Raw genomic sequence first — 24,965 nt, forward strand, 5'->3', positions numbered from 1 at the left:
GTCATTGGTTGTCACTGAGAAGAGCCTGACTCTGTCCTCCTGACATTCACCCTTTATATATCTGCAAACATTAATGAGGTCACCCCTCAGTCTCCTTCTCCAGCTCCAGAGCCCCAGCTCCCTCAGCAAAAGGCAAACTATTCACACCGCTCCTTGGGGCAGTCAGAAGTAACTGTAAGATTTAGTTACATGTGAATACCCATTGCACAAACAGCTTAAACTGAGTGTATATTGTGCGGCATTCACCTGGAGGCGGCCGCTGTGTTCGCGGGGAGCCCTGAGGTTTGTGCTGAGACTTCATTGCGAGACTTGCTAGTCCCTTTCTTCCTCCTGAAGAATTCTGCCGGAGGAATGGGGCTCCAGGATCCCTTCCATCAGATCCGTTAGTGTGGATGTGCGGGTTACTGCAGCGCTGGAGCGTTTGCGGTTCTGTTGTCCTCGCTGGGACCCTTTGCGGGTCAGCACCAGCGAGGCTGGCAGCGATTCCGAGCGAAAGAGAAACCCAGCTGGTCCCAAACTCACCTCTCCGCAGCTTTTCAAGGCAGTCATAAACCTGTAGTTTTGGTAATGATTTTAGTCTTTTCACTTCCTTTGAAACAATTAGTCACCAAAATGACTTGTGGCAGATAGGCTGCCAGCAGGATGCGAGTGAAGAGCGAGACGAACCCGCTTCAGCCTCTGTCTTGGTGTGGAGTGAAGCGTGGTGGCCAGAGCCTGCGGTGCTGGGCAGTGCTGAGCACCGGGGTCCTGGCCAGCAAGGTGGGGATGGGGACCACAGGGGATGGAGGAGCCGCTTCTGCTGTCCCCTGATCCCCTCCACCCCCTGACCCAGGGATGGCCGTGATTTAATTCTCTTGCTCCTCTAACTCCTCAGATTGGTTTTATTGTTATTTTGCTGCTGCTTTGTGGCTCTGATTACGTAGCACGTGATGTTCCTGGTAATATCTTTTCTTCCCTGGCCTGAGTTAAATTGATTTAATCCTCTCAGCTGCTGTCGTTAAGGCATCTGCCAGAATTGACTGTAATCCCGCTGGCCCGTGAAGCAATCAGGATGCTTTTCTGATGGGTGAAATTTCAGATCGTGTCCTGGGTCTGTTTGCATGTTCAGTCCCAGAGTTAATTCTAGAAAAGTATCTGCTTGTCTCAGGACATGGAGGGATGGAGGAACAAAGGAGAAAGATTTACAGATGTCTTAAATTTCTGTGCAGCTGATAATGTGGAAAAGCAGTAATGGGCTATGAGACTACAAAACTTTCTAATAAGTAATACTTGGAGTTCAGTCTTTTCTCCAGATTTTCCACCAGTATTATTTGTCATGTACTGCTGGTCTGCTGGGGGAATTACAGGAAATCATACATAGTCCTGAAGCTGTGTATGTAATTATGTGTTCTGCAAGAAACAAACTCTCAATAGCACCTACTTTCAGTATGTACGGTGACAGAAAAGCACAAGGTTGTCCCTTTGAGTCTCGTGGAGCTCTCTGGTTTTGCCTGACCCCACGTTCTCTCTCCCGCAGCTTTGAGAGCATGCAGAGGCTGTGTGACAAGTACAACCGCGCCATCGACAGCATCCATCAGTTGGTACGTATCTGTGTGCCTATCGAGCTGCCCTGAGTTCACGTCTGGTCAGTGAAGCCCAGCGAGCGGGCACTGATCGGTCTGGTTCGCATCACCGCTGCATCACTGCCCTTGTCCTGCTGAGCACGCTGGTTTGGATACAGGACAGGACACCATTGGCCTTCTTGACCACCTGGGCACACTGTTGGCTCCTGTTGAGCTTCCTGTCCATTGGTCCCCCCAGGTCCCTTTCTGCCTGACTGCTCTCCAGCCACTCTGTGCCAACCTGGAGCGCTGCAGGGGTTGTTGTGGCCAAAGGGCAGGACCCGGCACTTGGCCTTGGTGAACTTCATCCCATTGGAATCAGCTCATTTTTCCAGTCTATCCAGATCCCTCTGCAGAGCCCTCCTGCCTTCCAGCAGCTCCACACTCCCTCCCAACTTGGTGTCATCAGCAAATCTGATGATGATGGTCTCAATCCCCTCATCTAAATCATCAATAAACATGTGAAACAGGACTGGACCCAGCACTGACCCCTGGGGACACCACTGGCCACCAGCCCCATGCAGCCCCATTCCCCAGCGCTCTCTGGGCCCGACCCAGAAGAACAGGTTTCTCTGCATTTAGCGTGTAGATGTTTCACAGGGATTTATCATCTAGATTTGCTTTTGTGTGGGGAAATCTGTGGCTGATGGGTCCTTAAATAATCCCTGTGAACCCTCCTGTGTGTTGTGGCGATGACCCACTGCTCAGGAATTCCCCCCTTGCCCCTCAGCTCCCCGGGGTCGCTGACCAAAGCAGAACGGAATCTCTTTTCAGACCCATTTAACAAGCTTTTTGGTTTTCTTACCTGTATAAAATGTTGAACTGGAGGAAGCAAGACATGATCAATGAATTAATGTTACTATTCAGTTTAATTTTGAAAGGATGGGTGGATTTTTTTCTCTTCTGTGCTCGTGGGAGTTATTTGAAGTGTGGAGCATTATGGCAACAAGGCTCTTTTTCCAGACTTTCCTTCACTTAGTGAGCCTGCGACTCCCTGCAACTTGTGCTTATTTGCATTCAGGGATCTGAATTTGTACGTTGGGTAATAGTGAAGCTATTCACCATTTGCAGGTGTTGTCTGAAAGGGCAAACCTGATCGTTTCATTTGCTTCTTGCCACCCGAGTGAGGAATGTTCAGGAGGGATGCTGGAGCTGTTCTTTTTTAGCTTGTTTTTCCTTATCACACGGGGAGGGCTGAACGTTTTTAGACTCAATGGTTTCTGTTTAGGAAGGATATTCCGCAGGAGGAGGGAATTACGGGTTCATTACGGGTGATCCCTCCCGTTCCTGCAGGAACGTGGAGTCGCTCTTACGTTGGCAGCACACTCAGCAGCAGCTCAGCGGCGATCAGTACATAAAAAACGAGTTGACAGACTTTTACACCTACTCCAGATATAGTCAGTATTAATATACTGATGATACATAATTGCTATAATTACATTACGTACTGATTTTTTTTCTTCTCTTAATTTTTCCCTTTGCCACCCATTTCTAGCAGGCTGGGTTTTATCTTTACAGACGCGCACGGGCAGGGCGTAGGGAGGGTTGGGGCGCATTCCTCTCCCTTCTCCGCCGTCCCAGCGCAGCCTTGTTCTCCTTCTGGTGCCGTTTCCTTGTCCTCACGTTGGGTTCGTGTTTTCCTGCCGCTCTTTCCCGCAGTGGAAGGGAACCACGCAGCCGATGAAGCTGAACACGCGGCCGTCCAACGGGCTGCTGCGGCACATCCTGCAGCAGGTGTACAACCACTCGGTCACCGACCCCGAGAAGCTCAACAACTACGAACCCTTTTCCCCAGAGGTTTACGGAGAAACTTCCTTTGACTTAGTGGCCCAAATGATCGATGAAATTAAAATGACAGAGGATGATTTGTTTGTCGACTTGGGCAGTGGTAAGCTACCCATAACTTCTTTTTCTCTTTTCGCTTGTTCTTTTTCCCTTTCTTTAAAACAAGGTGAAATTCGTTTTTGGAAAGAAAGCCAGGGCTGAGGATTGTGTTGCAGGATAAGCACCTTTTCTAGATAATCCCCAGTGATGCTCCTGCTTTTTATGACAGGATTAAATAGACCAAACAGACATCCCAGACGTTCTTCCCTGTGCTGGTAGTGAAATCTGGGTCTGCAGATGTTACAGAAAGCTCTTGGTTTCTGGTGCTGTTGGCAGATATGTTTATAAAGAAGACGCAATATTATAAATAGTGCTTGAAAGCTACCAACAGCAGCTCCGTCTCTAAGGATTCCTGTTTTCAGTGGGTTCGGTTTGTGCCCTTCATGTCTGAACGTGGCATCTCTCGGCCCTTCCCTTGCCAGCAAAAAACACTTGGTGTGCAATCGGAAAACGAAGCAGTTTTTCCTCTGAAATACTTTGGCCTTGTGAGGCCCCAGAAAATCCAGCTCGCAACCTACAACTGGTTAGAGTTCTCAAAGGAAATAGATATTTTTAGATGGTAAAGAGACCAGATATGACTCAGACACACATGGAAGAGATACGCTGAGTAAGATGATGTTCTTTACATACAACAGGGCTGCCATTGCCCCCCAAAACCTAACACCTCTCCGGTCAGGGATCTTTAGCGACTCTTTATTTTTAACCCCCTTCCTCCCCCGGTGGGAATGGAGTCTGAAATTTCCTGTTTCACTGAGTTGTGTTCACATGAGACATTCAGAAAGGCATCAGACAAACTAAAAGATGCTCACAATTGTTAGTTCAGGAAGGTTAAAGAAGGTGGTATCTGCAGGGTTGTGTAACAGGCTCACATGCGAGATACTTTTACCCAGTATAATCAGAAATAAAATCAGGGGTTTTTTGCTAACCTCCCCACTTTAATCTTGAAGACTAGACTCTAACACGTGCTTTAGCCAATCTTTGAATTAATGGTGTAGGTGTGTGACCAATAAGTACTTGTTTTGGGATGTGGTAGGGTTTGGCTGTTTGTTCAATTACTCAATTAAATTGCTCTCAGGTTCGGTGTTTTTCTCATTGCAGGTGTGGGCCAGGTGGTGCTTCAAGTGGCTGCGGCCACAAACTGCAAACATCACTACGGGGTGGAAAAAGCCGATATTCCAGCCAAATACGCTGAGGTGAGTTGTTTGGAAGTGGGTTGTGCGGATGTGCCGTGTTGAAGGCGGAGGCGGCGGTTCGGGGTTACCGTGGAGCGCTGTGCGGGAAGGAGAGCGGAGCTTTAATCCGGATTGCTTTTGCTTTGTGGGTCAGTGAGACCTGGAGGGAGCAGTGGGGTGTCTGCGGGTTTGCCGTCGGCGCTTGGGGAGCGCTGAGCGCGTCCTACGGCGATTTCAGGACCAGGAGGTGTAAAGCGGGTGTAACAGTCGTGATATAGAGCCTATTGAAAAGATAGAGCAGTGCAAGCTTCACCTGAACACCTAAATCTCTGTGTCTGAGATGTTTCTAGCACAAGGCTGCCAGAGATGAGTGTTAAGCACATCTGGGAGTGAATTCACCGAACAAATAGATCTTAAAGGTTTGAAAGGCCATGTTAGTAGTGATGCCCCTTGTCACGGAGCACCCCAAGATTCGTTTAAGGGACAACGGGGTCCAAAACAACTTTTATTAAACGGGTGAGAAATAGGGTTTTAGCACTCCAAAAGTGACTTGAATAAAGGTTCGGATATCAGTTGAGGAAGATTATTAAGGGGCAGCAACTAATACCACAGGATATCCACAGTGTGCATGCATGTGGCTTCACCAAAACAACTCTGGAGCCGTCCCTGAGTCCGGGAAGAGTCCACGCTTGCCTGATATGATGTGGGATTATTTTAAAGGGATACACGTATTCGTATTGAGTACGGGAAGTGTACACTCGTGATCCTGCGAGGGTAAATTTATAATACACTCACAGTCCTGCGAGGAGAAATACACCTGCAGACGTGCACGGAATATTACACGTGCTTATGTGGGAGCACGGGAGGAAAGTACACTCGCGATTCTGCGAGGATTTATTTATACACGCGCTCGTATTGAGCACGGAAAGTATAAGTACACGTGCAAATGTGCACGGAAAGTAGATACACTTGCAATGCTGTGAGGGTTAATTTACTCACACATGTGGTGGCAAGGCAAGCGGAGTCTCCATCCCGGGGGCTCTTGGTGGCAGCATCTGGCTCGTAACTCCAAGAGATCTGCGCAAGAGGTGGAGTCTCGACAAGAATCCCGTTTTATGGCCTGATCAGATCTGACTGTGGGCATTCCAGAAGCTTCTCTGCACCCCCACACTGGCGGTGGGTGCCCCTGAAGCCTCCAGACACCCCCCGCACTGGCTGTGGGTGCCCAGCAGCTCCCTGGTGCCTCGGTGCTCCCTTCTCCTAACGGCCCTGGCCAGAGGGCTCTGGGGCCAAGCAAAAGAAGCTGTTGGCCTCAAGCAGCAGAGAGAGAGGGAGATGTGTCTACCCCTTCCATATCGAAGGAGGGAATGGTAGAGACGGGGGTTTGCATCCTGCCACACCCCTTTTTGGTGTCCTGAAACTGAAATTCAGCTTAGCTTTTAAACTGTTGTAGCCCGACCGATGAGGCCTGTGGTGGGTATAAGTTAATGACTGTTTAGTAGGCATCCAAATAAAGCATCATGTTTAGTCGGGCAGGTGGTTTTCTTTACACCGCTTCTGATTCTGTGCCAATGGGGACACGCAAAGATAATCAGTTCCAAGGCAAAGCTGGAAGGCAAATGAGCACCAAGCAAACAATAACGGTTGATCGTGCCTTGCTGCAAGAAGTTGACTTTCTTCAGTAGACTGAGCAGGAACTTATCCCTCCGTGTTGTTCAAACAGGCTGACTCAGTGTGGACAGCCTAGAAAATTATACCTTGTGAAGGGAGGAGAAAATAAAAAGCCTGATCCTCCTTTTCAGTGGTGTGGGCAAAATATGGAAACACAGTAGAGAAGAGGACCAGACAGGGATCTAAAACTCTGCTTAGCTTCCTCAGTGGAAATTTCCAACTCTCGGAACATTATGGTTTTGTTGGGGAGCCACTTGCAAGACCTGGTCTCCTGTCTGTGTTCGTTATTGAACTTCAAGATCAGTGTTAAAGAGGGAAAGTTCTCACTTTCGCTAGTACCCCTTCCTGTTGTTATGCAAACACAAGGCTTTGGTGAAAATCATTAGCAGAGAAAAAATGACCCACAAATTGAACATGAGGAGTGTTGGCTTGTGAGGTACCTTCAGGTTGAGCAGCACAGCGGTATTTCATAAGATCAGTGGGTGAACAAGACACACGGCGTTGTTGTTCTGGTTACAGCCGAGGTGGTGTCGGGTTGAACAAGCGAGCGGCTGCTGCGGTGCGGGACCGGCTCCCCCACCACTCACAGGCTTGCGGGGAACGGATTGGATTAGGTTTCTAGTTCAGACTGGCTGTGACAACACATCTCTGGTTACTGTGATAATGAATGCAGATGACTTTGGAAAGCTTCAGCTAAAGAGAAAGAATGTGATGGATTTGATTTAGTCAAGTTGTCTTAAAAAAAAAGAAAATGTAAGTTCATACAGCATACTGAAGATTTTTGTGAGTTATCCTGCTAAGCTGTGGAGCGCTTTTGAAATGTAAAGAATTTGAAAACACGTCTGTCAACACACAGTTTTACTGACCCGCTGGGGGTCTCCACCCTCCCCAGGTTGTCAGTGAAGCCAGAATTCCTGCTCTGCTTCACAGAATCACAGAATGGACTGGGTTGGAAAAGCCCTCAGAGCTCATCCAGTCCAAGCCTTGGTCCAACTCCAGCCCATTGACCAGATCATGGCACTAAGTGCCATGGCCAATCTCAGTTTCAAAACCTCCAGGGCCGGTGAGTCCAGCACCTCCCTGGGCAGCCATTCCAATGCTGACCACTCTCTCTGCACAGAATTGCTTTCTAATCTCCAGCCTCAATTTCCCCTGGCAGAGTTGAAGCCCATGCCCCCTTGTCCTATTGCTGAGTGCCTGGGAGAAGAGCCCAATCCCCCCTGGCTAGAACTGCCCTTCAGGTCGTTCTAGAGAGTGCTGAGCTCAGCTCTAAGCCTCCTCTTCTCCAGACTGAACAAGCCCAGCTCCCTCAGCCTCTCCCCATAGGGCTTGTGTTCAAGTCCCTTCCCCAGTCTTGTTGCTCTTCTCTGGACCCACTCCAGCACTTCAATCTCTTCCCTCCCTCATCTCCTTTCCCGCTGCCTCCAATCTGCGCCTCCCCATGTGCGCAGTCAGATCTTAAACATCGCCATTTTTCTTTCAGTCTTCGCAGACACTTGGGTTTTCTGGTGTAGGTGTAGCTGGACCCTCGCTGCCACTCGCACGGGCTGTGCTGCGTGTGGCCCGTTTCTAGAGACGGGGACAAGATTCTGTAAGTGCGGAGCTCTTACAGTGCTCGGACGGGGCTGCGTTCGGTACCTCCCGTGGGGTTATGAACCGCAGCACCAGAGCTGCTTATGGCTGTGCTGGTTTTAGTGTCAACTCTATGTTGCGTATAACGTGTATCTTTGAGAAGGTGGGAGAAGAAGATGCCAGCTTTGACTTTATTTTTAAGGAAACTGAACCACAGTAGTTTTCTGCCTGCTGGTCCAGTGAGTGTTAATGGCAAAAACCAACCAACCAAAGCCTTGGGGGCCACTGAACACTGTCAGAGCTGCAGCTTCTTTTCCTGCGATGTCACCGGTAACACAAGATGTCCTAATATGTGGTTTTGTTTTTCTTCCCTCTTCTAGACGATGGACAGAGAGTTCAGGAAGTGGATGAAATGGTATGGGAAGAAACACGCAGAATACACAGTGAGTGAAACTCAGCTGCAAACTGTGTGATCCGCACTGATGTGCAGAATGTGTAAAGTCCTGTGGGCAGTCCCATCTGCTTCCCGTGCTCGTCCCAGGATGGAGCTCTCCGGGAATCCTCCCAGGGCCTCTTTACTGCTATTGGGAGCACTTTTGGGTCTTTTCAGAAGCTCTTAGAAGATTTACTCTTCTAAAATGGCATTTGTATTAAACCTCCTTTTACCTTTTTCTTTTTCTCCCCGCTCTCCGCGTGGTGTGAGGATCCTGCTGGGTGCCACGGCAGCTCCTCCTTGGGGTTCTGAGATCTTCTGCTAGACACAAAAGCCGAAGGTTCTGTTCCATAGGCAGGGATGGTGTGGTCCCCTGGAATGGGGATGGGGTGGCAGAGCTGGTGCCATGGGGCTTGGGTTCCGGGTTAGAGCAGAAAAGCCCAGGGCCAGTTGACAGGATGGGTGGTTTGTGGACGGAGGTGAGGGCTGAGCTGGCGCTCCAGGGGGTGGTTCATTCTTGGAAAGGTTTGGAATGAGATGCTCGGAGGGCAGAGCTGGAGCAGGAGGAGTCAGTGGATCACCACGGGGCATCTCTGCTTGATGCTATAGCAGCACGTGTTGAAATAACTTTCCCCTTCCTCCAAATGTTAGTTAATCGTTGTGGATGTGCTTTCCACTCCTCAATGACAGCGTGAGGCACGTGCAGAGTCACGCACTGTCGTGTGTCATTCCTTCCCCTTTTCCTTTTCTTCCCCTCCTTAAATGTCATTAAGAAAATCTGCTGCCTGGTTCCTCACTTTCCACTGAGGAAATGTGTTTAATCACAGTACCATAGGAACCCACTGGAAGTTTTGCGAGTACATGGATTTATGCTTCCCCTCCCACTTCCCCGCGGCCAGGGCACGGGCTGGATGGAGCAGGTTGTTCCTGATTCCAGTCGGGCCGCTCTTTCCTGCTCACAACTTGCACTGGCAACTCGGACCGTGTGGGCGAGCGTGTGGGGAGTTGCTTCATTTTCCTTTTGTTCAGAGCCATTACTGCTGTTTCCAGAATGGTTCGAACCACGTGGCTTTAGCGTTCCAGCAGCATGGGCTCAAACAGCAGTTCTAGATGACCAGCGTTTATTTCCCGGTGTTCTGTACCTGCTGGGATCGCTGGTGCTCTTCGGAGGGTTTGTCTTGTCACAAAGGATGCTGTGGGCTGGAGAAGGTGATGGTGCCACCTGCCTCTGCGCGTTTCTTCCCAAAATGTCTTCATTGTGAAGCGCAGTGTCGTTGGGTGCTGGTTTGCAGCAGCGCCGATAGCAGCCCGCTGACTCCTTCCTGCCGCGGGAACGCCGAGCGCTTTCCTTCGCATGCAGTGGCCATATGGCATTTTTCCTTTGTGTCACCCAGCTGGCACGACATGAAAGGAATTGTTGCTGAAGATACTCTGCTTACGAGCTGTGTAATTTAAAGAATAGGGCAGGAACTTGGACTGAAATATTGAAAGCATATTGATTGCCATAAGCAGTGAGCATTTCCATGTTGAGCGTCCCGAGTGGCAGGCTGGTGCTGTAGTGAGTTTTGAGTCCCTTTCCTGACAGCTGAGCACATGCAGCACTTCTTGTCTCAGTGCCTTTCCTACCACTTGTTGTTGTGATGCTTAAAGAGATTTCGGTCTTTTACATCTAGACACACAGGAGAGATTTTAATTTAGTTTTTATTGCTTCATCAAACATCCTAGGCTTATGTTTGCTTTTTCTTGCCAAAAGTATGTTTTCTTTAGTAACTCCTTAGCTGACATTTTCTATAGGTGACTGTCGTTAAACAGAGAGTGAATTTGTCTCGTAATGTAGCTGGAAGACACTGGAAAGTATGGAATTAAAGACAGGTATCTTTATCTTTCTAGAAAACAACCTCGTCCCTGCAAAATGCTGAGTGGGTTCCCAAAAATCCAAATGCTGGAGACAGAATAAGCATGAATTGAGATAGTCTGTAACTAACGGAGCTTAACTTGTGAATTCCACCCTCATGTTTTAGGCAGTCATATCAAAAAATAGATATTTTGAGAAGAATAAAGTGTGGGAGGAGGGAAGCTTGGCAGGAGTTCAGGGGGGAGAAGTCTCAGATCCCACCTGCGGCTTTGTCTGGATGATGTGGACGGTGGTTTTGACTTCACGCATGGAACAGCTGCCTGGTGAGGCGACGCCTGGCTGTGCCAGATCTGTGACCACTTTGTCACCTTCCCCACCGGAATATCCTTGTTACTGCTGGAACTACTGAGCTTGGACACGTCAGTTCTGAAGAGCAAAGTCCAGTGACAATATAAAATACAAACCCTGATTGCCCGGCTGTACTTCTGTCCTGCTTTGTCCACAGCCACAGAAAGCAGTCTCTCTTGAGAAGTGGTTCCATGCAGAACACGCAGTCACGTACGTGCGGATCTGTTCAGTAAAACACCCTCGTCGGGCGGTCGCTTTCAGGTGACAATCGCGGGTTAAACTGCTCCGGTAGCTGCTGGTGAAGGGTCTGAGGGGTTCGGGAGCTCAGGCTGTGGCTCCTCACAGCCTCTCTTGGGTGCCAGATCCCTTTGGGAGGAAGGTGGCTCAGTGTATGTGGGTTTGGGAGTCTCCCGATCTCCAGCCGTCGTAGGTGATCGCATCTCATAATCCCGTTAAACGAGCTGAGTGTCATTTTAAATGATGGGCTCTTCAATTTCATGATTCTAATTGGAAAATTGAGACAAAAAAACCCCAACCAAACAAAGAAAATCCCAAACAAATAACAAACAAGAGAGTAACCTTTTCTGATTAGAATCTTCCTTAGTTTTTTGCATTCAACTGTTTCAACTTGCTATAAATATTTACATCCCTGTGCTCTGGTTGTTTAGTTCCAGTTGCTCCTCAGCTTCCTTGTGTCTAATTCCCGACCAACCATGGACAACCGTGTTCTTTGCTCGTTTTCGCTCACATTCAGCGGGAATGCCTTACACTTGAGGGCTTTTTGCATTTCCAGTGGTTTGGACTAGAATGTCCTGTTTCCAACACGTCTCACTTCATTTCAGTTCCTTTTATCTTCTTGTTTCTCTTTGCGTGGAGCTCAGAGGTTTCCAAGATTAACCATACCCCATTCTTTTCAAGAAAACCGTTGTCTGAAGGAAACAGGAGACTTTTCTAAGGTCATTAGGCCTAGATAATTAGAGAGTCTTTCTTGGGGAATTCTTGCACATGTACAGTCATCAAAAAGCGGTATTGCAATTAAGAGGCAGATGGGTTTTCATGGTTTCTAACTGTAAATATCCTCATGTGGCCTCAAAACCGGAGCCGTCTCCAGGTGTCCGGGGCACGATGCTGGTTGTGTAGCAGAAGGTGCTGATGTGTTCTAACCGGGGTGCCCTTGGAGGAGTTGTCCGTGTGTCCTCAGTGCCGGCCGCTTGTTGTTCTCTGCTCACGATGGAGTCAGTCAGAGCTCGGAGTAGGTACCTGCGCTTGCACCGTGACCTCCTGCTGAAGGATTTATTTTGGCTTTGCTGTTATAACAGAATAGCCCCAGGTTCCATAAAAGCTTGTTTTAGAGAGCAGTGTAGAGGAAAGGGACCTGGGGGTCCTGGGGACAGCAGGGTGAGCATGAGCCAGCACTGGGCCCTTGTGGCCAGGAAGCCAATGGTACCTGGGGTGGGTTAGAAGGGGGTGGTCAGTAGGTCAGAGAGGTTCTCCTGCCCCTCTGCTCCGCCCTGGGGAGACCACACCTGGAATATTGTGTCCAGTTGTGGCCCCTCAGTTCCAGAAGGACAGGGAACTGCTGGAGAGAGTCCAGCGCAGCCACCAAGATGCTGAAGGGAGTGGAGCATCTCCCGTGTGAGGAAAGGCTGAGGGAGCTGGGGCTCTGGAGCTGGACAAGAGGAGACTGAGGGGGGACTCATTCCTGGGGATCAATATGGAAAGGGGCAGTGTCAGGAGGATGGAGCCAGGCTCTTCTCAGTGACAACCAGTGACAGGACAAGGGGCAATGGGTGCAAACTGGAACACAAGAGGTTCCACTTAAATTTGAGACGAAACTTGTTCCCGGTGAGGGTGTCAGAGCCTGGCCCAGGCTGCCCAGGGGGGTTGTGGAGTCTCCTTCTCTGCAGACATTCAAACCCGCCTGGACACCTTCCTGTGGAACCTCAGCTGGGTGTTCCTGCTCCATGGGGGGATTGCACTGGATGAGCTTTCCAGGGCCCTTCCAACCCCTGACATTCTGGGATTCTGTGATTTATTCTGTAGTGGGAGGTAGAAATCATCTCCAAATCTCCAAATTCAGAGCAGGAAGAGCCGGGCCAGCGTTGCTGATGGCTCAGTGGCCATGGACATACGCTGTCTGCTCAGCGCAAAGCCCAGGAGCTCCTAACACTGGAAGCTCGCCGGGGGTTAGAGGTGATCTTTGTTGTGCATAAGTCACTGGAAGCCTGGCTTCTGTAAGCTGGGCTCTGATCAAGTTTAAGGTGCCCCGTCTGGCTCGTTTCCTCCGTTCTGAGCAGAAACAGAGTGACTTGTGTAGGAGTCGCATTGTCTCTTGTTGCCCAATAGCAGCTGCTGGTTTGTGGGAATAACTGATGTTACCTGTGCTTAAAAACTCCCGTGGCTTAACAGTCCGTGCAGCTGGGGAAAGGGCGAGACATCTGTTTGTCCCAGATATTTTTGAATACCCTATTTCAGCGGGAAACTCGATGTTTTGGTATTCGAAAAGCCCTCCAAACGTCCCCTGTGGCTTTGAAACGATGCCACATTTTGGAGGTTTGGCTTCGTGCCTCCGGTTATTTTTGAAAAGAACAGGAACCTAAAAATAACCATGTGTAGTCTTCCAGGCAGAAGGGACTGGTGCTCTGCGAGCCAGGCGCTTGCACGGGGCCTGCTGGGACGAGGGGTTCTGCGGGGGAACCGACGGCTTTGCGGGGCCGCTCGGGGCGTCACCGCGGGCACTCCCGGCAGCTTTGGCCGCACGGGGCTCAACCTCCCTCACCTGCTCCCTTGGGCCCCTCGGTGCTCACCCTGGTCATCACCCGCTGGTTTTCTTCGAGTCACAGCATCTGACACCGCTGAGCCTATTCCTGCAGCCTCTCTACGTTTATCTGTTTAAAAAAACCACCATTTTTGACTTCTAAATTTAGAAACAATGCAGGCTGGCAGCTCGCTGAAGCGGATTTCACTGAGCTAATTATCCTTTTGGATAAAGCAAGTCTCCTGCATTGTCTAATCAGATGAAAATATCTGCATTACAGATGGTCCCTTCCATTCATTATTCACTAAGGAGATTAAGTTTTGCGGAGAGAGGAGGAACACGAGGGGTGGGGACGCTGGGCCGAGCTCCAGAGCTGTCACCAGGGCTTTGTAGGGGCCGCCACCCCCATGGGACCATCACGGACCATGTTCCGAGTGGTTTCGCTACTGCACCACTTGCTCAGGAGTTACTGGGTGCGGGTATTTCCTTACTGGTTGTTCCGCTCTCAATATTATTGTAAACCGCGGAGCTGACTGGGATTTTGGGGGTTTTCTTGGCCTCCCCATGTCGGTCGGTGGGGGAGGCCGAACTTTCCCCTCTCAGGCTGCTGTTTATTCAGGTGCAGTAGAAGAAGCAGCTGGTTGTTGTCATGAGTCAATCAGATTGCTCCTGTGCTTGGTTTTGGATGCAGCAGATCCAGGAGGGGAAAAAAGAACTGATTTTCTCCCAGGAACAGTTGACCACCTGGTTATTTCTGTACTCCAGTATTTTTCCTGGTGAGATTTTCCCTCAACTGGTGGCTAAGTATGAGCCAGGGTAGCATTACACTACAAAATAGATGGGTTTGAGTGGGGCTGTGGTTTATTTGAATTATTACACGGCTATATGGTGCCAAAGTAGACAGGGAGAAGTGTTGAGCCTCCATGTGTTATATTGGGTTAAAACATGGAGATTTTGGTTATAACTGTGCTCTTTCTAACCATGGGACAAACATATAGTGTAACCGGATCCTAATCAGGTATAGCAGCCACTTCGGTTGCATTTCAAGACCTTTATGTGAAGCTTAATATTCCAAAATAGTTTCGTGTTACGCTGGTTCTTTGTTCTCTTCGAGACTATGGGTTAGAATCACGCTTCCTTCTTATTCAAATGTTTTTCTTTCTCCCGTTAGTGTATGAAAACCTCGTGTAGACGTTAGAAACTGTGGAGCAGAGGACTGGAATATAGAAGCTGACTTGCAAAAATTGTAAAATAAATACAGTTGCCTTGCATGTGGGTTTTCCTCTGCTGGTTTGGGTTGCTCAACCATGAAACCATCTACTACAAGAATAAATAAGACTTTGAGACAAAATTATCTCTTCAAAATAATCTAGAGGTGGCCTCAATTCACAAACATGGCATATAGAGCTCCAGAAAAAGTGTTTCCATATATCACAGAATCACAGAATGTCAGGGGTTGGAAGGGACCTGGAAAGCTCATCCAGTGCAATCCCCCCATGGAGCAGGAACACCCAGCTGAGGTTCCACAGGAAGGTGTCCAGGCGGGTTTGAATGTCTGCAGAGAAGGAGACTCCACAACCTCCCTGGGCAGCCTGGGCCAGGCTCTGACACCCTCACCGGGAACAAGTTTCTTCTCATCTTTAAGTGGAACCTCCTGTGTTCCAGTTTGCACCCATTGCCCCTTGTCCTGTCACTGGTTGTCACCCAGAAGAGCCTGGCTCCATCCTCGTGATGCTGCCCCTTTCCATATTGATCCCCAGGAATGAGTCCCCCCTCAGTCTCCTCTTGTCCAGCTCCAGAGCCCCAGCTCCCTCAGCCTTTCCTCACACGGGAGATGCTCCACTCCCTTCAGCATCTTGGTGGCTGCGCTGGACTCTCTCCAGCAGTTCCCTGTCCTTCTGGAACTGAGGGGCCACAACTGGACACAAGATTCCAGGTGTGGTCTCCCCAGGGCAGAGCAGAGGGGCAGGAGAACCTCTCTGACCTACTGACCACCCCCTTCTAACCCACCCCAGGTACCATTGGCCTTCCTGGCCACAAGGGCCCAGTGCTGGCTCATGCTCACCCTGCTGTCCCCAGGACCCCCAGGTCCCTTTCCCCTACACTGCTCTCTAATAGGTCATTCCCCAACTTACACTGGAACCTGGGGTTGTTCCTGCCCAGATTTAAGACTCTACACCTCCCTTGTTCTATTTCATTAAATTTTCCCTGCCCAACTCTCCAGAACTCTTAGTTTAGAACTGTTCTGATGCTGCACCGAGCGTCTATTTAGATTAGAACATACACAATAAGGTGTTGTTGGTGCTTCTGTTGGAGCCGTTGCACAAGGAGAGCGAGCACTGGAAACAGAACGCTCGCCTCTCACCTCGCAAAGCGGGGCGGGCGGAAACGGATCCAAGCAGCCGCTGCTTTGATGTTCCCCAGGTTCTGATATGAACCATCATCTGACTTTCCCCTTCCAAGTGTGTCATCATCATGAATTATGTAGTTGTGTGTTATTTTTTCTCTCTTCTCTTCTTCCCCCAGCCCTCCTGCCCTGCTTATGGCGCAACACGGCCTGGCCCGTAGGTTCCTCTCATTTCACAAGCGTAACTGAGGAACGTTCATGTGTGGAAAAGCGCTGTAGTTGTGGGCATTGACTTGGGGCTTGATGTGGTTTCATCAGAAAGCTACTAGATAAGTCAATGAAGTCATAATATATTTATTGCCAAATTTGGCCTTTATTTGTAGTAGGATCTCTGAGCGGGTGCAGCGTCTCTGACCTGGTGCAAAACAAGGGGACGTGGGGCAGAAAGGAACAACGTTAACTTGTGTGTGTTTCTGTGTTCTTTTGTCTGTTTTTAAGCTGGAAAGAGGTGACTTCCTCTCGGAAGAATGGAGAGAGAGAATTGCAAACACAAGGTACAGTACAGCAATTGAATGCTGCTTTATGAACTCAATATTTGGGAGTTTGTATAATGGAAATTGGGAGACCGGCCAACTTTTTATATAGAATTTCCATAGCAAATACCAAAAGTCTATCTGCCAACTTTTATACTGGCCTCTTTAGATCCTGTTTTCTAACTAGAAGAATTGGGTTTAAATGCACGTCCCGTGATAGCACGTACAAGGGTGTATCCAAGATAAATTCTGTTCTACAGAGAAGTATAAACTTGTTTGTTTTGCATATGCTTGTAGTTTATGTCAGTGACTCTGGCAAAACACCAATTATCTTGGCTATCGGTGCACACAGCTCTGCTCACTTTCCATTAAAAAAACAGGGCAAAAGACCCAAGTGAGTCTGTTCCAACTTAAATTGGGAATTCATTTAAGCTGTTTGTCTTGATTTATTTCTGTGAAGATCTGCACGGAGGGTCAGACTCCTTGTGGATAGTCACGAAAAAGGGGAGTAAATAGGTTAAAAGCAATAAATATTCTGTATTTTTAAAGGCTTTGCGTTCTTTCAGCCTTATGGACAGATAAGGTGTAAAAGGGCCATGGTGGTGTCAGGGGAACAGGAGATGGTTGTCAGAGAGGGCTCAGAAAGTCTCCAGGGTTGTGACAGTTTCTGGATCTCTTCCAATACACGGTTTTAAGGGTTCTCCAGCAGGAAGGCGTCTGCCAGCTGTTAACTTCTGCGTTAGAGCGTAACCCAGTTAAGTTTCTGGAGCTACCGTTTGAATTGTGGACGGACTTGTCCCAGCCTTCAAACATAGCATGGTTTAGCTTCGTTGTTTGCTCCTCTGCTCTCTGTGCAGCTTCTCTTGGAACAAATTTAGCTGTTTAAATTATTATTTTAGCTGAGGTACACCAGGCTGCACGCAGAGCACTGGGAGAGACCCGTTTTGCGAGGCATGCAACTCATTGCCTCCTGCTGATCCACAGCCACCTTGCTCTCTGACACAGAAATGCAAGAAGCAGCGGCTTTTTGCTGCCAGCGGTTGGGTGTTTGTGCTTGTTCTGCGTGGTTCACATCAGCTCTGAGTGTCTGATGAGTTCACCCTGGAGCCGGCTCCCCCGAGAGGCCGAGCTGTGATTTCCCGCGCGGGGAAGCTGCGTTGGTACCCACGCTGGGTTTGTGCTGGTGCTGACACCAGTGTTCCCATTGACTGTACTGGTGCAACGCGTGCCAGGAGAGGCTGGAATCAGGGTGGCCTGGGGGCTCCTGCACCTCTCTCATATGCACACAAATGTGCCAGAATGAACACTGGAAAAATATATATATCTGGCAAGCTATATTCCCCTTCCTTTCCTGGATGTGTTTTAGTCCCATTAATATTCCTGGCTCCTTTGCAAGGCCTCTTTTTTTTGGCACGTGGAGGGAAGGAGGAGGAAGAAACCCCTGCTCGCCTTACTTGCCAGGCAGGGTTTCCCAAATTTCCAAGAGCAAGGCGTAGCAAGAATAACTCTTCTTTTTTTCCCTTGGTATATAAACATTTTTTTCATCTGTGGTTTTTAATAGCTTTGGCTGCTGCTCTTAAACTCAGTGTCCTTGCCGAACATGTTTCGTGCGTGGAGGCTCTAGGAGGGGAGTTCTCAAACAAACCTCTTGCACAGAAATCACTTCATATTGAAGCAGTTTGCCAGAAGGGCTTTCACAGTTTGGGGTGCGGGTGCTCAGCGGCTTGTGCGAGATCCCAAGAGGTGCTGGGGACTCTTGCTGCAAGAAAACGGGCACCAGGGACAATTAGACCAGGCTCAGGCTCTTCAAAATAAATCTGTGATGTGTTTCTTTCCCAAACATTTTTATCAGTTTGTGCTTCTACCTATGTGTAGGTTTCTTTGTCTCCCTATGACTGTTTTTATTTCAGGAGTAAAAACCTAATCCAGAAGGAAAGAGAGATACAAACCCTCTGGTGTGGGTTGGGTGAAGTGCTGGGTTTGGGACGGGCAAAATGTGCTGAGGGATCTCAACTCTTTACATTATGGGGGAATTTACAGCTAGAAAAGAAAATATACTTTGATATTTTGCTGTGATATTCGAAGAAGTAACGGTGTGTTTGTTGTGAGAGTATTGCTTATCACACGAGCGTGTTGGTAGTCGCTGTGTTGGCGTTCGATCCCCCATGGCAGGGGTGTTGAAAACATTTTGCACGTTGGTTTTGAGACGTACGGTGCAAAACTCGACCATGAGAGGAACCACCAGAGCTGGTTTAGATGTAGTTCCGTGGGCAGTTCTGTGAACGCGGAGGGTGAAGCGCTGGCCGGTGTCATGGAGCACGAGGAAAGCGCTCGTGTGATGGAAGGAGCTCTGTGGTCGGGCACGAGCAGTGTTTCAGTTTGATAAGCGGTGGTTGTGGGGTGGTTGTATGTGAATACTCGGGTGCCACCTGCCTGTCCCTGTTCCTTAACTAAACCGTTATCTTGCAGTGTTATTTTTGTGAATAATTTTGCCTTTGGTCCTGAGGTGGATCACCAGCTGAAGGAGCGATTTGCCAACATGAAGGAAGGTAACAAATGGAACTTCAGCCTTTTTCCCCTTGCTTTCCCGCTTACTGTGGGAGTGTCTGTGCCTCAATGGGTCTTTCTTGGCCTTCTTACCTCCCATATTAATATCTACTGTGATCTCCCTGGTTAGTCGGGGGCACATTTACCTGTGGGGCGGGAGGAGCCGCTGGCAAAGCCCACCCTGCACAGGCCTGGCCTGGGGTACCGGCCTCTGTAACCGCACATTCGGTTCTGTTACTGGATCCTCTCATTACTTGCCGCGTTTTTACTGGGTATTAACTCAGAAGTGTTAAAATGGGGACGCTCACCGGGTGTCTCGTGCGGTTCCCGAGAAGCCCCATTGCGGACGGTGCTGGCGAGAGGCCCGGTCACCCCGCCATGGCCCGCCATGTCTTTTTTCTTCCCAACTGCTTGGATAAGTAACAATTATGGCAGAAATGACAAAAATAAGTATTTCTGAAAATAAAACCACGTAGCATGAACAAAGAAGCTGTGGCTTCCCATAACACAGCTTTGTGCTGGGCTAAATAATGTGACTTTTGGGCTCTGTTGCAAACTATAAAACCCCCAAACTTAAGCTGTTTGATTGGGGCTGCTCCTCAGGGCTCTGTACCGGGTTACATTTAATAAGTTGTCACTTCTAGAAGAAGCAGTGATAGCTGACTTTACCTTTATTTCTTTTTTCCAGGTGGGAGAATTGTGTCCTCAAAACCTTTTGCACCTCTAAACTTTCGAATTAACAGTCGAAACTTGAGCGGTATGACTGCCCTTTTTATTGTTTATTACAGTTGTGCTGTATTTGTTATCTGAACACGTCTGTAGAGGGGTTTTGTTGCTTTTTAAGGAGTTGTATAACTAAGCACAGAAGTACTGTTGTATTATTATAGCAAACATGTCAAAGTGACCTCTATTTAATATCAAACAAACAAAAAGAACCCCATGTTGGAACAAAGAAACACACTTTTGATGGGGTTCATCCTGCTGTGTTTCTGTCTCTATAACATCGGCGTTTCTGTCTCTATAACGTCAGCGTTTCTGTCTCTATAATGTCAGTGTTTCCCTGACTGGGCATCTTTTATATTTGAAGAGAACTAAGGTGTGTCAAGGGCGTGATTCATTTCTTTAACTACAAAGCGCTGCAGTGACTAATTGCATCCAAGTTCCTTATACTGTAACTGTCTAAATTTGGACAGGTAAATCCCACTAATCATGATTTATGAGGCTTAGAGCCTGAAAATGTTCAACTTTGAATGCCTTTTGTACTCTGGATGATCAAACAGACCTATCCCATAAACACCCAGGTGCTGCGTCTGTTTTATCGCCGACAAAGTTTAGTGGTTTTTCTTCTGTCCTGAACGCGTTAGACTTGAGATTTTCCAGTGTTGTCCTTTGCGAGTGTGCGAGCTGCAGGTCAATGAGGTTTTGAGATTCTTAACACCTCATGTTGTTGCTTTTGCTTTTTTTCAATGCTAATTGTTGAAATTTTTCAAGTGAAAGGACGATCCACGCTGGGTTTTACACATAGTTGTTGTGCCCGGTGCAAAATGCTCCCTAAGTTTGAAGCCCACCTTATTCCCCTCTCTGTGCAAACATGGCCAGTAACATACTGAGTTACAACCCTCAGGCTGTGCTTTCTGTTTTTGGCCTGACGCTCACGGTAAACGGCTTTTCAAGAACAGTCATTTGAAGACTGTCACACAGAATCACAGAATGGACTGGATTGGACCTCAGAGCTCATCCAGTCCAACCCTTGGTCCAACTCCAGCCCATTGACCAGATCATGGCACTAAGTGCCATGGCCAATCTCAGTTTCAAAACCTCCAGGGCCGGTGAGTCCAGCACCTCCCTGGGCAGCCATTCCAATGCTGACCACTCTCTCTGCACAGAATTGCTTTCTAATCTCCAGCCTCAATTTCCCCTGGCAGAGTTGAAGCCCATGCCCCCTTGTCCTATTGCTGAGTGCCTGGGAGAAGAGCCCAATCCCCCCTGGCTAGAACTGCCCTTCAGGTCGTTCTAGAGAGTGCTGAGCTCAGCTCTAAGCCTCCTCTTCTCCAGACTGAACAAGCCCAGCTCCCTCAGCCCCTCCCCATAGGGCTTGTGTTCCAGTCCCTTCCCCAGTCTTGTTGCTCTTCTCTGGACCCGCTCCAGCACTTCAATCTCTTTCCTGAGCTGAGGGGCCCAGAACTGAACACAATACTCCAGGTGTGGCCTCCCCAATGCAGAGCACAGGGGAAGGATTACTGCCCTTGTCCTGCTGACCGCGCTGGTTTGGATACAGGACAGGACACCATTGGCCTTCTTGGCCACCTGGGCATGCTGTTGGCTCCTGTTGAGCTTCCTGTCCATTGGTCCCCCCAGGTCCCTTTCTGCCTGACTGCTCTCCAGCCACTCTGTGCCAGCCTGGAGCGCTGCAGGGGTTGTTGTGGCCAAAGGGCAGGACCCGGCACTTGGCCTTGTTCAACTTCATCCCATTGGAATGGGCCCCTTTTTCCAGTCTATCAGATCCCTCTGCAGAACCCTCCTGCCTTCCAGCAGCTCCACACTCCTTCCCAATTTGGTGTCATCAGCAAATGTGCTGGTGATGGTCTCAATGCCCTCATGTAAATCATCAATAAAGATGTGAAACAGGACTGGACCCAGCACTGACCCCTGGGGGACACCATTAGTGACTGGTCATTAAGGCATTTCACCAAAATAGTGCTGTTGTGAGTTATTTTTACTAAGCTTGAATTGTTGCGAATGTCCCGTGCATCGGACACCCTAAAACTGCCGTTTTCCTTGCAGTTTGATATTATTTTCTGTAGCATCAGGTTGTTTGGAACACTATTAAGCATTAGGCCCTGCCCTGCCAGTCCTTTGTAGACTCCTAGTGGAAAATCAAAGGGAAAAAGGCAGAACTGTGCTCCTAGAAATCCACAGACCTCCAGAGAGCCGGGATTGCCCCATCCGTCCGCTATTAAGACAAAGAGCCCCTAAGTAAAACCCGCTGCCTCCTGTACAGCGCTCTGGAGCTGGGGGAAATGCAAGAAGGCACTTCTGAGGTTTCAATTAGGAGACCTGCCTACATAAATACATTTTTTTGGCCTCTCAAGCCTGTTCTTTCCTGGCTTCTGAGCGTTTTGTTTTCTCTCGCTTTGCCAGGTTTGGGAGGCTGCAGTTATTAGAGAAGTGGTGGGGATGCAAAGGGGCCAACGTCTACTACTTTTTCTTTTCCCCGTAATAAATCACAGAATCCCAGAATGTCAGGGGTTGAAGGGCCCTGTAAAGCTCATCCAGTGCAATCCCCCCATGGAGCAGGAACACCCAGCTGAGGTTCCACAGGAAGGGGTCCAGGCGGGTTTGAATGTCTGCAGAGAAGGAGACTCCACAACCTCCCTGGGCAGCCTGGGCCGGGCTCTGCCACCCTCACCCCCAACAAGTTTCTTCTCATATTTCAGTGGAACCTCCTGTGTTCCAGTTTGCACCCATTGCCCCTTGTCCTGTCACTGGTTGTCACCCAGAAGAGCCTGGCTCCATCCTCCTGACACTGCCCCTTTCCATATTGATCCCCATGAATGAGTCCCCCCTCAGTCTCCTCTTGTCCAGCTCCAGAGCCCCAGCTCCCTCAGCCTTTCCTCACACGGGAGATGCTCCACTCCCTTCAGCATCTTGGTGGCTGCGCTGGACTCTCTCCTGTCCTTCTGGAGCTGAGGGGCCACAACTGGACACAAGATTCCAGGTGTGGTCTCCCCAGGGCAGAGCAGAGGGGCAGGAGAACCTCTCTGACCTACTGACCACCCCCTTCTAACCCACCCCAGGTACCATTGGCCTTCTGGCATGTCAGCCACTCCTCCCAGCTTGGTGTCACCAGCAAACTTGCTGACAGTCACTCTATTCCCTCGTCCAAATCATTGATGAATATATTGAATAATACAGCCCCAGCACTGCCCCCTGAGGCACTGCACTGGATCCAGGCCTCAACTGGACTCTGCCCCATTGACCACGACTCTCTGGCTTCTTCCCTTCAGCCAGTTCGCAGTCACCTCCCTGCCCGCTCATCCAGACCGCACTCCTCAGTTCAGCTCTGAGGATGCTGTGCAGACTGTGTCAGATCCCTTACTCAAGTCAAGGTTGATCACGTCCACCGCTCTGCCATCATCCATCCATCTTGTTATGTCCTCATAAAAGTCAATGAGGATGGTCAAGCACGACTTCCCCTTGGTGAAGCCGTGTTGACTGCCCCTAATGACCCTCTTATCCCTGATGTGCCTTGAGATGGCACCAAGGAGAAGTTCCATCAGTTTCCTGATTATCAATTCTTTATCACTTTCAGCCTTTCATGGGGTTTTTAATGATCCTTTTATTCAGCGGGGCTTTATTTTGAGTGTGATTCGAGTCACACGGCTTGCCTGTCTGTTTTAATCTAAAGCTTTATAAAAATAGTGGAGAAGATAAAGCTTTAAGAACCAGACGACCTTTTTCTCGATGCCGTTTTTGTCCTTAGTGGTGCCATCTGGAAAAAGAAATGGAAATGTGGAAAGAGTTGGGACAAACCAAAACAAGTATTGAAATGTGGTTGAAATAGTGGTTGAAGCTGCTGAATTCTAAACCGTGCTTTGACTCCTCTGGGTAGTTTTCTCTTTAATTAGAAGTGTGCCGGAATTTCTTCCCAGTCGTGCCTCTCAGCGTTCGGTGGTTGTGGAAATGCTTCGACACATCCCGTACCTATTAATTCTGGGGAACAAAACAAATAAATGCGAGAAAGCAAACAGAAAACATGTTTGTCCCCAGTCCAAATATAGTGCAGTTCCAGTTTACATGGGCTGGGTCTAATGACGTTCTAGTCCCGTCTCATTAAATCCTGCCTGTTACTACAGATGTGTTGCTGCTGGTTCCTCCTAGAAGTGCCATCTGTTCGAATCTTGTGCTGGCACATAATTTTCCTTCAGAATAGTCTGAAGAAATAAAAGGTAGATCTTCCAAATTTATGTTCTGTAGGGCACATGTAGCAAGAGAATAAGAACTTGCTTTTTGAACTCCCTGCAGTGCTCTCTGTTAGAACATCGCTCTCCGAATGCAAACCTCCTGGTTTGATTTCTCAAGTGCCTTTGCTGTTGTGTAGCTGGTTCCAGCGGGGTAGACGTGAGCTTGGCCGCCCTAACTCCGCTTTCTCCCCATAGATATCGGCACTATCATGAGAGTTGTGGAGCTGTCACCACTGAAAGGGTCTGTGTCTTGGACCGGGAAGCCAGTTTCTTACTACCTGCACACTATCGACCGAACCATAGTGAGTACAGAGACGGCAGCACTTCTGGCTGCTCCACCTGCTCCGCAATGGACACATCAACCTCAGAGCCATGTTCTTGAGAATGTTTTCTTGCTCGTTTGCTCTGTGGGTCTTTAATTCTCCACTTTGCTTTGTGCTGTACAGACCATTTCGTTCTATCGTAAATCTCAATTCCAGGTGAATTCTCAGTTGCTGTAGCACCAGCCCAAGCTCCATAACAACACTGATGCATTCGCTGGGTTGGGTTGGGTTTTTAGCAGTTAAAGAAAACCATGTAGAATGGTAAACTTTTGTGGAGAAATAGTCTATTGCCACACTGAGATCTTTGCAATATGATAGTAAGACTATTTTTCCAAATAGTCTAATAATGCCTTTGTTAAAGAATACGCTAGAATGCAGATAAATAGTTTAATGGAGTACAAAAGTGAAGCAGCTTCATTGCAAATAACCTTCTGCCGAGGGGAGATACGTGACACAAAGCTCTAAAACCAGGGTGGGCAGTGGTGAAGATGGTAAAACCTTGTTGAAGCTTGGATTATGTCCTGGTGCTCAGCCTCCCTGTGTCACCAAAGAGAATGAATGGAAATGGCTTCTTGATGTAGCTTATCAGAAGAAAACCGGTCTGAATTTCCGCAATTCTGCATTTGTCTTAAAGCTCATTTTGTTCTCATGTATTCATCTACAGTGACTCTGACAGTGACAATCTTATCTTTCTATTTGCAGCTTGAAAACTATTTTTCTAGTCTCAAAAATCCAAAACTCAGGGTAAGTTTCAGTCGTTTTCTGTAGAAAACTCAGAATAAAAGTACTTCCCTGCCACCAGAATTCTTAAGCAAATGAAACCTCACCCAGAAGGGCTCTGAGCGAGCTCGTTGGAATTCCCTGTTCTTACTAATAGAAAATGAAGTTTAGAAGTCGCTGCTTTTGTTTTGTTTTTAGTCTCTACAGCCATGGCTGAAGTTGAATTAGGCGACCATT

The 24,965-nt window shown here is 48.6% G+C and overlaps 1 protein-coding gene across 7 annotated transcripts in view; it reads left to right on the forward strand.

Moving 5' to 3' along the window:
- Positions 1–24,965, forward strand: part of DOT1L (DOT1 like histone lysine methyltransferase) — a 61,321-nt gene that overhangs the window by 14,419 nt on the left and 21,937 nt on the right. For all 7 annotated transcript variants that reach the window (XR_011735945.1, XR_011735946.1, XM_071799753.1 and 4 more), the window contains exons 4-12: positions 1,517–1,580; positions 3,261–3,489; positions 4,584–4,678; positions 8,281–8,343; positions 16,140–16,195; positions 18,644–18,723; positions 19,410–19,478; positions 23,881–23,987; positions 24,711–24,752. Coding sequence is in view for 5 of the 7 variants with exons in the window: in XM_071799753.1 (XP_071655854.1) it covers positions 1,517–1,580; positions 3,261–3,489; positions 4,584–4,678; positions 8,281–8,343; positions 16,140–16,195; positions 18,644–18,723; positions 19,410–19,478; positions 23,881–23,987; positions 24,711–24,752 (805 nt within the window). In the remaining 2 variants the exon portion in view is untranslated. The remainder of the gene's footprint in view (positions 1–1,516; positions 1,581–3,260; positions 3,490–4,583; positions 4,679–8,280; positions 8,344–16,139; positions 16,196–18,643; positions 18,724–19,409; positions 19,479–23,880; positions 23,988–24,710; positions 24,753–24,965) is intronic.

The sequence above is a fragment of the Patagioenas fasciata genome, chromosome 27 (genome assembly GCF_037038585.1).
Source record: "Patagioenas fasciata isolate bPatFas1 chromosome 27, bPatFas1.hap1, whole genome shotgun sequence".
In the NCBI taxonomy this organism is placed as follows: domain Eukaryota; kingdom Metazoa; phylum Chordata; class Aves; order Columbiformes; family Columbidae; genus Patagioenas; species Patagioenas fasciata.